Source organism: Priapulus caudatus, unplaced genomic scaffold (genome assembly GCF_000485595.1).
Source record: "Priapulus caudatus unplaced genomic scaffold, Priapulus_caudatus-5.0.1 Scaffold551, whole genome shotgun sequence".
Taxonomy (NCBI): domain Eukaryota; kingdom Metazoa; phylum Priapulida; class Priapulimorpha; order Priapulimorphida; family Priapulidae; genus Priapulus; species Priapulus caudatus.
In genome coordinates this window covers 98,167-111,433 of record NW_014577612.1, presented here as the reverse complement: position 1 = coordinate 111,433, position 13,267 = coordinate 98,167, and the positions used below count along the sequence as shown (strand labels likewise).

Sequence of the window (13,267 nt, the reverse complement as noted above, 5' to 3'; positions counted from 1 at the left end):
CTGGGGACTTGCAGGGCATGCGCGAGAGAATGACAGGATGGGGTGGGAGGGTGGAGAGTGTGGCAGCATAGGGAGGGGACTCAGGCATGGCGCCGAGAGAAATGGACAGGCGATGGGTGGGGAGGGTGAGAGAGTGCAGCGTGGGGAGGGCACTGCAGCGTTGTTGGGAGGTGGCTGTTTCTCGAAGGTTAGTTTCATTACCTACCGACGGTTTCCCTCATTCTTGTGCGGTGAAAAAAAAGATAAGAGGAGAGAATCGCTTCAGATTGCGCTGCCGCAGTTTGCGACACAACGGGAAAATTTCCGGGTCTCGAGTAACACACTCGTGTGCAGTTTCACATCGATTTCTTTGTAAAACTGACGTCATGGCCGGTTTTGACGTGCAGATAATCCGCCATTCGGCATAGTGGGGGTACGGCGAGGCGGCAGGCATCCGCACGCGGGAGTGTATTAACCGCCGCATATTAATGAATAATTATTTAATTAATAATTAATAATTAAGCAATGCGTCGGCGTTTCGCGCACGTCTACGTGCAGAACTGCACTGCGTGAAGCAGCGGCGACCGGCCGCGCAAGCTGCTGCTCACGCTCAAGACGGAAGAGCAGCCGCAAGTTCACAAAGTGCTTTCACGGCTGGGGCAAGTACAAGAAAGCCGATGGCCTAGGTCGTTTCAACGGATACGGTACGCCAAGCGCGGCTACTGAGCCGCAGGCGTGCAAGAGTCGCCGTTGTTCCTTACGAACGGCGACTGTGTCACTCGTTGCTAATTATCAGCCAGCAATCATATCATTGTCTTCGTCGTCGCTCCGTCGGCTCGTAATCATCAGACGCATCATCATTGATGCGTCGTCGTCATCATCAGCATCATTCATTGTCGTAGTGTCCACCTCCCTGCTCTAATGGCCTAGTGTCAGACAAGGCCAGAAAGTAGGCCAAGCTTACAGTAAAAAGCCCCCACTATCCCTACCGTCTCATAAGCCTTCTTGCCACCTAGCGCCACCCAGAAGAAATTCTCTGGCTCCTGGCCTTCTTCTAGCACCGTGACAGTGTACTGTTTCTGAAAAAAAAAACCGGCAGAAAGACGACACGTTAACTAAACCTCATTGGCACTACTTTGTAACACGTTAAACTTTCCCGCACATGCATCAACACAACGGCCATATTCCACAATTTCCACGACAGCGTAGTTTGACATATTTGCCGCTAATAACATGCGCTATAACATGCCCAATAGGTGGCGCCAACTACTTCCCTGAATCCAGTGACAAACAACAACGTGGCGGCGGCCTGGACTGACAAGGAATAAATTCGTTGTTTGTGTTATATATTAGAAGTTGGTTCTTCAGTCTTTGGAAATACAACAGTGGCAGCAGGTCCGTACATTTTTGTTGAATATGTCTCGCGTGATGTCTTCGGCGAGGGTGATCTCGGCCGGGTCCGCGCTGTTGCCCTCCCATACGTAGATGATGCCGTTAGTGTCCGTGTTGTCGAACGGAATAATCATGATGTAGCTGCAAGGACAAAAGGCGATTAGACAATGACACGTTGGCACGCACGCACGCACGCACGCACGCATGCACGCACGCAGTCCACGCACGCATCCACGCATGCTTGCTCGCTCACATGCACTCACGCTCAGACAGACCTTACTGCTAATGCAGCATAGCGACATCGTTACACAATAATCTCATAACTTACGTTACTAAACTAAACTACTAACTAACGAACCAACTCATTTCTTATCCCATCTTATTCTCTATTACGTGTATCATCATTCCGCACGTCATTTCTCATCGCGTACGCTTCATCATCTCTTACGCCTTCCCTCCCTACGCACTGGACCATCGCGTTAACTGTAATCGGCTCTCACCAGAACTCTGAGTTGAGCATGAAGGCGGTGGGAGTGACCTGGATGCAGCGCATGCACAGCGGGCATCCGTTCGCACGCAGGTGGTAGAGCTTCGGAGGAATTCTCCCTCCCGCCGGCACCACTTCCTTCCTCTTGCCTGAGGACAACAAGCAACAGGATGTCAACAACAGGACAGTGACGATGGAACGAGAGTGTGTGTCCGATCTGTGTGATCCGAGTGTCATACGAATGACGCACATGTCGTCGTGAGATTCTTTTCGGAGCACTAAACGTTGCGACGTATTGACACAACGTCTTGCAAAACTTCTGTTTTTACTTGTTTGTATTAATTTTCGACGGATTCACAACAATATTTTCCGCGTTGTGAATGGGACGAGTTGGGTACCAAGGTAAGAGGATGGAGGAACTAAGAGTAAGTTTGCTGGCAAACTGTAAGACGTGATTAATAGCTGGAATTATAACAGGGAAAACATGTAGAGAATTGTAAAGCTGAATAGGTTGGCATCTTTAAAGGATTGATGGGTGAGACACTCATCAAAGGGAATTAGTGAGCTTGGATGGAGGAGTGGGTGGGAAACTATAGTGAGGGAGTGGATGAAGAAGCTGGGAAGGCGGGATGGTCAGGGGAGCGTTTGGGAGGAACAGGTGACAGATGCCAGGGAATATTTTCACTTTGTGTTGACGCTTACCTTGATGAATCACAAACCTCCTCTTGAAGTGGGAAAGGAACTTGAGGTTTTCCTGCTGCTGATGCATGCGCACCACCTCTAATTTCTCACCAAAGAGAGACTCGAACTTCTTTTGCAAGCTATAAGCAAAGACAGACTTGGAATAAGAATTTCATTTTACCTTTTATAAAACCATTTAGCCTTTGCGCTTGGGTCAAGCAATAGTAGATTATCCTTCGACACCTAACTGCCCTAACGCCGTCACATCACCGAAACCGCAATATGCAATGCCACATAAGTGAACACGACACCGCAATATGCAATAACAAATAAGTGTGGATGAAATTGTGATACGCACCGACCACAGGTGCATTAATGACAGTCTCATGCACGCTTACCTGAACGTGAAGATGAGCCAGCCCATGGTTAACGACAGTCTCGCGCACGCTTACCTGAACGTGAAGGTGAGCCAGCCCATGGTTAACGACAGTCTCGCGCACGCTTACCTGAATGTGAAGATGAGCCAGCCCATGGTTAACGACAGTCTCGCGCACGCTTACCTGAATGTCGCAAGATGAAGCCCAGCCATGTTTACACGACCAGTCTCCGCGCGACGCTTACCTGAATGTGAGAATGAGCAGACCATGGCTCTAACGACAGTCTCGCCGCGACGCTTACCTGAACGTCGAAGGTGCAGCCAGCCCCATGCATTAACGGACAGTCCTCCGCCGCACGTTACCTGAACGCCGCGTGAAGCATCGAGCAAGCCATGCTGTTAACGACAGCTCCTCGCGCATGCTTACACTGAATGTGAAGGTAGCCAGCCCATCGGTCTAACGACAGTTCTCCGTGCACACCTACCTGAACGTGAAGATGAGCAGCCCGATGATTAAACGACAGATCTCGCGGCATGAGTTACCTGAATCGTGAAGAATTGCGCCAGCCATGGTTTAACGACAGTCTTCGCGATGCACCTGAACGTGAACGCGGAGCCAGCCCATGGTTACACGACAGTCCTCGTGCACGCCTTACCTGAACGCTTGAAGCGCTGGAGCAGCCCATGTTATTACGGACAGTCTCCGCGGCACGCTTACCTGAACGTGAAGATGAGGCCAGCCATGGTAACGACCAGTTCTCGTGCATGCTTACCTGACCGTGAAGGTGAGCCAGCTGAGGGTTACGACAGTCCCGCGTACGCTCTTACCTGAATGTCAAGGTGAGCACCCAATGGTTAACGACACGTCCTCGCGTACGGCTCTTACCTGAATGCTGAACAGTGAGCCAGCCCATGCGTTAACGACATGTCTCGCGTTACGCTTTCCTGAATGTGAAGGTGAGCCAGCCATGGCTGTAACGACAGTCTTCCGCGCACGCTTACCTGAATGTGAGGCGCGAGCCAGCCCATCGGTTAACGACAGTCTCGCCGCACGCCCTACCTGAATGTGAAGGTGACCAGCCATGGGTTAACGACCAGTCTCCGCACCGACTTACCTGGAATGTGAAGGGCGAGCATGATCTGCCTTGGACTTGCTTTACGTTGGTTAACGACAGTCTCGGCGCACGCTTACCTGAAATGTGGAAGCGTGAGGCCAGCCCATGCCGTTAAGTACAGTCTCGCGCACGCCTTACCTGAACGTGAAGGGTGAGCAGCCATGTTACGACAGTCTCATGCACGCTTACCTGACGCTGACGGTGAGGCAGCTGATGCGTTAACGACAGTCTGCCGCACGCCTTACCTGATGGTGAATGCGTGAGCCAGCCCATGGTTAACGAACAGCTCGCGCAACGCTTCCTGAATGTGAAGGTGAGCCAACCCATTGGTTAACGACAGTCTCGCGGCACGCATTTACCTGAACGTTGAATGTGAGCCCAAGCCATGACCGTTAACGACAGGCCTCTCGCGCACGCTTAACCTGAATGTGAAGGTGAGGGCCAGCCCATGGTTAACGACAGTCTGCGCACGCGCTACCTGAACGTGAAGGTGAGCAGCCCATGATATACAGTCTCGCGCACGCTTACCTGAACGTGAGGTGAGCCAGCCCATGCTGTTAACGACAGTCTCGCGCACCGCGCTACCTGAACGAGTGAAGCGTGAGCCAGCCCATGGCTTAACGACGGAGTCATCGCTGCACGGTACCTGAACTGTGAATCGTGAGCCATGCCCATCTATGTACCAAGTCATCTCCATGCAGGGCAGAATTTTATTTTTATTTTTCAAGGGCTACTTTTATTAGAGCCTTGGGGATATTTTGAATTTTTTGGGGCTATTTTTTGTTTTAGGGGCTACTTTTGTCGTTGCACGTTGAACTGGATGCAATGTTAACATTTTATTACATTTTTATTATATTAGACAATTAATAAGATATTGTCGGTGTAATATTGTATTAATAAACTTGTGTCATGCATTTATGAATATGTTGGTAATATTGTGTAATTTTGTATCCTGTATGCTAATTTTCAACTAGCCCGACCCGCGAAAACTAGCCTCAAACATTCACCGACCCAGTACAATGTCAACTATTTACTGATCTTTTGTGCTCTTTTACATCGATTCAGTAATTCGTAAACAACATACTGTACTGAGCGCCGGCCTGATGGGAAAATAAACACCTTTTTACAACCGTATCGTCGAAGACTATAGTCATCACGCAGCAAGCCGATTAGAATCCAGTTGATTATTACAGCGCTGGATTCGTTATAGCGCTGTAACATATGCAAAGCAAAAGCCAGTACCTTCATTCCATTCCCACTATGCATTGCTGCCGTTTATTTCGATAGCTGATAGATCTAAAATTAATTCCTGTAAACGGGAAAGCTCGGCCGCAAAGTGAGACGTGTGAACAATTTTAATCTGTATGCCTGCTGCTAGAACAGAACTTGCTTGAAATTTTCGTAGCAGAGATGAGGGCGACGCCTGAGCAGAAATGGTCGCCCAAAGAATTGGCGTTTCGGAATATTTAGGGGGCCTATTTGGGCTCCGCCGAGGGCCGAAATCACCCGTCGCCCCCGATTATTTTCCGACGCTGTCTTACGCGCGCGTACCTGAACGTGAAGGTAAGCCAGCCCATGTTGGATGCGTCGCGGCCCTGCCAGAAGTAGACGACACACTGGTAGTCATCCTCAGGCTCCTGCTCCTGCTCCTCCTTCTCCTCGCTCTCGTCCAGCTCCCGCGGCACCCAGTAGCGACACAGGAACACGTAGCAGTCTCCGCTCTGGAAGTGACCTGCAGCGAGCAGACGCGCGAATTCAGAAGCCATACAGCCGCGATAAGCCCCTGAGATAAGTCATAGAGCTGAGATAAGTCCCTGACCCTGAGATATATACCTTCATCAGCAATCACCTCTGTAGAATTGGTTCCATAAAGAAGACTTTTGATGTTTCCCTTGAGTGACAGTTAAGGAGCGAAACTACCTCTATAGAACGAACACCTCCCTAGAAAGGCCAGTCTTGGGAGTTTCCCTCGATTGACCCTAATATACAGGTTTGACTGTGGCTCCCTAGAAAGGGCAGTCTTGGGGTTTCTCAAGCATTATGCTAACATACATATCTAACTGTAGTTCTACTAGGAATATCACGGGTCAGTCTAAGCCACTCAACAAACGAAGTATGCTAATCTTTGCACGTTTGTAACTGTAATATGGAACCTAATTGCATTAACGAGCATTCCCGTGTACTCGTGTGGTCGTCCTCTCCACGTATGCTAATATTTGCACGTATATAACCGCAATATAGAACCTAATTATATCAACGAGTGTTCCCGTGTGGAGAGAATGATTATTTCTTCTCCCAAAGAAAAATCAGCGGGGCAACGCGCTCGCTTCTCGCAGCCTCTCTCTGCTCTCTCCCTCACCCAGCTCCTCCTCCGGCAGCCGCACGAACTTCTTCCCTTCGAGCACGAACGCCTCCATGCCGTCAAGGTCCTCGTTCCACTCCTCCATGAGTGCGTCAGCTTCCTCCGTCGTCATCGCCGGCTGCCGCGGCATGAACAGCGCCGACAGATCCACCTGACGAGTGAACACGGAGGTTACAGTTATGTCTGCAAGGGCAAAGAGGTTACAGTCACGTCTGCGTTAGTGGAGGTTACTTACAGTTGTTACTTAAGTTACACCTGCAGAATAGGACACCTGTTTATAAAGGAGATTTTCGTGGTGTGGGAGGGGGGGCAGTCTTCAAGGTGGAGGTATACATGGTAATTACAGATAAAAGCAGGAGTGAATCCAAAGAACGAATGTTTTTAAATTTTATTCATTAAGGCTATTTCAAACATGTCAACACAAAACTTCTGTTAGTCAAAAAAAAACATTGTCCAACTGCTACAACAACATACTATTAAACAGAGAAAAAATTATATGGGAATGGCCAAAAACTGTAATATAATCAACGCCGTCAACTGCACACACATCACCGTGACGCGTCCACACATCACCGTGACGCGTCCGCACATCACCGTGACGCGTCCGCGCATCACCGTGACGCGTCACACGGCAATCACCGTAGCGCGCCACGAGCATCACACCGTGACGCGGTTCCACTGCATCACGCGTCGACCGTCGTCCACTGCATCCCTTGCACCCGGTCCACGCCATACCGTGACGCGTCCCACGGTACATCTCACGTACAGTCCCCTGCATCACTGGACGCCTTCCACGCATCACCGTCACGCTCCGCACATCAACCGTGACGCGTGCCCACATCACCCTGGTGACCGTCCACAACACTCACCGGTGACAGCTCCCCTATCAGCCGTGACCGTCCGGCACATCACGTGACGCGCGTCCCCACATGCACCGGGTGAACCTGTCCACACATCACCTCGTGTGACACCGTCACCGCTATCACCGTGAACGCCACGCAATAGCACGCGTACCGTCCACGGCAACACAGTTACGGCTTCCACTGTGCATCACGCTGTGACCGTCACGCATCACCCTGTGACGCGTCCGCCATGCACCGTGACGCGTCACGCATCACGCGGTGCTCGTCCCGGCGCATTCAGCCTGGACGCGTCCACTGGCATCACCGCGTACGCGTCCTGCGCATCTACCTGACGTGACGCGTCCGCGCATCACCGGACGCGTCCGCCGCACACCGTGACGCTCCTGCGTTGCATCCGTGACTGCGTCCCATCAGCAATCACCCCCGGTGCGTCCTCCTGCTACATCACCGCGTACGCGTTCACAGGCGTTTTCAGCATCACCGTTGACCTGCCACACCTCACCGTGGACGCGCGCCGCAATCACCGTGATCGCGTACCCGCGCATCACCGTGACGCTCCGCGGCCCACCTAGTGCCCGTCCGCGCCGCACACCGTTGACGCATCCGCCGCATCTTCTCACCGGTGACGCGTCCGCTGCATACACCGGACGGCGTCCTGCGCATCCCGTGAGACGCGTCCGCGCATCACGTTGACCGCCGCATTCACCGGACGCGTCCGCGGCGCAACACTAATCCTGCACAGCATCGCACCGCTAACTAACTATACTTGGTAACCCCAGTCAGTGCGCCGCGTTGAATCATATAGGTCATTGGATCCATCAAAAATTAATCTATGGTGTGTGACAGATACTTCATTAGTGTCAATAACACCTTTAACCCTAACGCCTAATCCGATAAGCCCTAGCCCTATACGCCTAATCTAACCCTAAACCCTAATCCAAATCCTAACCCTAACCTGAACCTAAACCCTGTACCCTAACACGTGTCCCCCCCGCCCTGCCTGGGCAGTCGTCGCCCCCGTATGCTCGTTGCCCGATCGGCTTAAACCCGTTCATCTCCCGGTATCTCTCCAGATAACCTCATGACTCAGCTGACCTGGTCGCTCTAGGGCGGCCCTCGGCGTCTGCGCGGAAAGTGCCACCGCGAGAGTCCACGTCGCGACCACAGCCTGCCCAAACTTTCGTCTTAGAAGATCCTGAGATCTCCTGACAGGCTCGCAAAGACGAAAGTGAAATACGGCTTCGCGGTCAACCTATATTACGGTCTGCTTTAATTACTAACCTTTAACATCTTTCTTTCTTTACGCAATGTAACGTAGATTTCTTCTTCTAATAAATTCTGCAGCCAAAAGCGAATATGGCGGCGGTACCCATTTGACTATCAGGTCTCTTCTACATATGCTAACATATTTAACATATTTCGATTCGCCCCACGCCGCAATTTCAGACGTCGATTTCTTAACTTTTATACACTCCTAGCCGGCGCTGGTACGAAAGCGAATATGGCGGCGGTCTTTGACTATTATATTAGGGTTGTCTTTAATTGTACTAACACTTTACGATTTCTTTCGTCACAATGCCAAGTAGATTTCTTACTTTTCTAAGTTCGTATACTATAACACATGTTGACCAACAGAACGGCTGATGCTCTCTCTCTAATACAATACTCCCCACTCTACTACAATACATAGTGTTTGTTCTGTTGCCATGTAGTTCCTAGTAAAGGACACTGAGGTAAGTTAGGTGAAGCTGACCCACCCCTCGAGAGACTTGGTGACGGCGGCCGTGGCCGGACGCTGGATCATGTTGAGGATCTCCTGAGACAGCTTGAGGGCGGCGGCTCTCACGAGTCGCGTCGACTTCTTACCGATCCTGCAGATGGCGCCACAGAAACATTTATGTTTGAAGCCAGCATTCTTGTGAACATACAATCGATGAATGCATCTTATATATATGGTATATAACAATGAATAACATAGTAAACATAGTATACATGCTTAGGCTAATGATTACTCACCAGACAATCGATAAATGCATGCTATATATGCTATCTATCATTGAATGTATTCTAAATATGCTATACATGCTTAGGCTAATGATTACTCACCAGACAATCGATAAATGCATGCTATATATGCTATCTATCATTGAATGTATGCTACATATTCAATACGTGTTTAGACGAATGCTCACTCACCAGACAAAGAGGTCACTGATGCAGTCCAGTATGTAGACTCCCTTCGTGTCCAGCAAGTCAGGGGACATGCCTGCTCGGGGTATCTCAACTATAACAAGGCAGAGACCACAGTGCATGAATGCAGTGAAACAGTGAACACAGCTTGATATATGTTAGGATTAGTGGATGGAGGTATGGGTAGGATACACTTATTCACCTATTGTGCCACCCTAATTCCCTCCCCACAGTGTATATATTTGCATGCATTTATCCTCCTATATGACTGTGAAATATAATTTTTTAAATCTGAAAATCTTCTCAAAAGCTATGTCCAGAAACACGTCATATGCTAGATTTCCATTCATGCTATTTGACCATGGATGTGCCTTTAACCACCTTGCATTTGATGCCCCATACTGAGAGCATGAGCAATAACAGTGGAAAACAAAATAAATGGATTTCAACATATTCACTTAATTAAAATACCTTGTGGAAGTTCGAGATACCCCATTCCTAGACCAACTTTGTATAGGATTGGCTTTCGTGAATCATCTTCTATCATCCAAGCCTGCAATAGATGGCAGCACATGACGACACATGCATTCTTTAAATAGGAATTTTACACATCTTACGTTAATTAGTTAATATGTTATAATAAGTTTTTTTTATTGTTTGCGTGATATCAGGCTGGTTGACTAATGGGAAGATTTTGACATTTCAATATTTCATGCTATAATATATAGATATATATCAGGAGTTAATGAAGACAAACCTTCGTCTTCATTAACTCTTGATATATATATATATAGAAACCTCGAGGGAACTAGAGCCACATGACCGAGATGCTCGATTTACGAGCTGCAACCTAGCATCACCACCTCATCATCACCGAGGAAAATTAACGAGCCAGTCAGTGGATCCGATTTCAAATCAGTTGCAAATTACTCTAAGCTAACATATTCAGAACCTCTCTCGGAACATTGCGGAATATTTCAGAGAAGATTCTGAAGGTTTTCTTTACATAGGCGTCGGCCTGCTAGCATAATCCTTATCGAAACTTCCATTACGACGAAACAGAGAGTATGATCATCTCTAATTTGCAACTGTGCATATCTTGACTTTTCACCACATGGCTCTAATAAAAGCCAGCAACCACCAGATGTCTGAAATCCATGCAGTCTCACGCAATAGTGTTTTCCTCGGAAGGCTGACACATCATCCTCTAACAAATGCTTTAAAAAAAAAAGTGACATTGACCTTGAACGCGTTGTCCTGAAATGCTAACTCGCTCGAGACATTTCTTACCTCGACCGTTTCCGGGGGCTGACCGTTCGGACAACCGATCCCGTCCCAGAACCCGAACGACTCCATTTTCGGTTGGAACATGACGATCTGAGACTCGTTCTTTCTCTCGTTTTTGTTGATCTTCTCTGCTAGCAGTCTAAAGGCAACGATTTAAATGTCAGTGTCCATTGTCAGTCTACAGAGATTGAGAGACTCTAAGTGACTACGTCTTTAGATATTCTTATTGACATTTTACACTTATCTAGTTCTTGAGATTGATTGAAACATGTGGAAACACACAATGCATGAGATACATCTGATCTGGGTTTGGCTACTATGCTAATACTTATTGATAACCTTTCCACAAATTTTTAAAATACATTTAGAGCACTGATACTAGGTTCCTAGACCAAAACCATCAACCAATAATGTGTGTCGCGTGCAGGTAAGAGTTTACCTTGTCTTTGAACGAGTTACACTCTTCGACTTCGTTCCATACCAGATGTAGATCATTTTGCCCATGTCAAGCAAATATACGTAGCGTGAGTCCAGTGACCCTGGCTTTACATCCACCTATTTGACAAAAATCAAACAGGTGTCGTTAACAAAATTTACCGATAACTTTCAGAGAAACTGTTTTAGCTGCAATCGAAATCGGCTGAAACTAACTTTCGCGTTTGTTACGTAGAAGCTTTAAGCGCTGCAATGTTTTTACGTGATAGAATATATGCTTGCATCTGTGCAGCACTTAGAGAGAGAGAGAGATGATGCAGCGAGAGCAAGAATCAGGAAGCAAATAAAGGGATAGGGATAAAATACGGAGCAAAAAAGAACATGAGAAAGATATACAGGCAGAAAAATACATAAATAGAAGGATAGTTACACATAATAGGAGAGCAGCAGTCCATATACACAAACATTGGTAAACTGGTAACAGTATTAAGTATCACATAAGGATTTTGACGAGGATCCAACTTGGATCAAAAAAAGAATCTTACTGCTTCCAAGTGAAGATTCTTTGTTCCAGAACATCTGTACAGTCGCTTCACAAACTCCTGAAACCGCAAATGATACACAATCACCCCTCCATCCCTAATGCTACGAATGCAAATAATGACTTTTTAACTGAAATGAACAAAAAGGACATATTCATCACTTTACAAAGTGCCAGACATCCATTAACATGATATTTTGGGGATTGGACCATCATTTTATCAAACACACTTTCACTGTGACCTTACACAAGCATCAATCCTCTAACTGCATCTGGTTATTTTTTTAACATGAGACGCAATAACCTCTCCAATGGTACTGGAGCTTCCCACTGAGTGCTGTTACTTTATTACTTCCTGACAGTTAAAACCTTATTTTCATCAAAGACTACTAGCACTAAAAGCCCCCCCCCCAGCAAGGTCTAGCTGGGAATTTTACTGCTTCAGACAGAAATTTTATAACATCTACCAAGCAATAAATGTTGAGATATTTTAAGTAAAACGGACGATCCAAATGCTTCTAGGCAACCGCTTCGCCGTTTATGTCTGGTACTGAATCTTGAGGGGTGGCTTGACAGGGGAGGGTGGGGCAGCTGCACATTTTACTGCTTCAGACAGAAATTTTATAGTAAGTAAAACGGAAGATCGAAATTCTCATAGGAAACCATTTCACATTTCACTCGATGTCCTCGGTTCCTCAGTTTCGGTGTCACGTCTCTGTGCAGAACCGTGTACTGGGGAAAGGTGGCACCGCGGCCCTCAAGCCCCCTGGAACTGCCAGCATCACGACGTGACGCCGCTGCGCGCGCGAGACAAGCGAACGCTCACCGCATCCTCTATCGTGAAGAAGCCGCTCGCCGTCCTGGCGCCCTCTATGTAGCTGACGTCGGAGGTGACGAAGATGTCGAGGAAGGCGTCGCTCTCGTCTCCCTGCTCCTCACGCACCGTGCGCGTCTCCGCGCCGAGGAAGTTACGCAGGTGCACGGCGTGGATCGCCGAGCACGCCTTCTTATCCAGCTGTGAGAGGATAATTAATTAATTAATTAATTAAAGTAGAAAGTACAAGTTACGCAGGTGCACGGCGTGGATCGCCGAGCACGCCTTCTTATCCAGCTGTGAGAGGATAATTAATTAATTAATTAATTAATTAATTAAAGTAGAAGTAGAAGTTACGCAGGTGCACGGCGTGGATCGCAGAGCACGGCGTGGATCGCAGAGCACGCTTTCTTATCCAGCTGTGAGAGGATAATTAATTAATTAATTAATTAAAGTAGAAAGTACAAGTTACGCAGGTGCACGGCGTAGATCGCAGAGCACGCCTTCTTATCCAGCTGTGTGAGAGAGGAAGGCGGGATATACGTGCATTAGAGAAATACAGAAAAATACGAGCATTACTGTCAGCAAGTATGGCGTCAATCCTTAACATAAGGCTCACTCAAGGGAAAGGCGCATTAGACACAGGTCGACAGAACTGAAGTATGGTTCTGAAGTGGTAATCGTATGCGTGAGTGTATGTAAAGGTCACTCAATGGAAATCCCCCTAAATCAGTGGTGGGCAAAC

General features: G+C 48.0%; 1 protein-coding gene across 1 annotated transcript in view; it reads right to left on the bottom strand.

Moving 5' to 3' along the window:
• Nucleotides 1–13,267, bottom strand: part of LOC106811548 (protein flightless-1-like) — a 43,212-nt gene that overhangs the window by 5,229 nt on the left and 24,716 nt on the right. The window contains exons 14-28 of the mRNA XM_014815215.1: nt 12,535–12,723; nt 11,713–11,769; nt 11,172–11,287; nt 10,736–10,871; nt 9,917–9,998; nt 9,452–9,539; nt 9,009–9,126; nt 8,351–8,460; nt 7,407–7,468; nt 6,390–6,575; nt 5,582–5,762; nt 2,561–2,679; nt 1,872–2,007; nt 1,383–1,512; nt 969–1,058 (exon numbers count right to left, since the gene is read on the bottom strand). Of these exons, the coding sequence (XP_014670701.1) occupies nt 969–1,058; nt 1,383–1,512; nt 1,872–2,007; nt 2,561–2,679; nt 5,582–5,762; nt 6,390–6,575; nt 7,407–7,468; nt 8,351–8,460; nt 9,009–9,126; nt 9,452–9,539; nt 9,917–9,998; nt 10,736–10,871; nt 11,172–11,287; nt 11,713–11,769; nt 12,535–12,723 (1,800 nt within the window). The remainder of the gene's footprint in view (nt 1–968; nt 1,059–1,382; nt 1,513–1,871; nt 2,008–2,560; nt 2,680–5,581; nt 5,763–6,389; nt 6,576–7,406; nt 7,469–8,350; nt 8,461–9,008; nt 9,127–9,451; nt 9,540–9,916; nt 9,999–10,735; nt 10,872–11,171; nt 11,288–11,712; nt 11,770–12,534; nt 12,724–13,267) is intronic.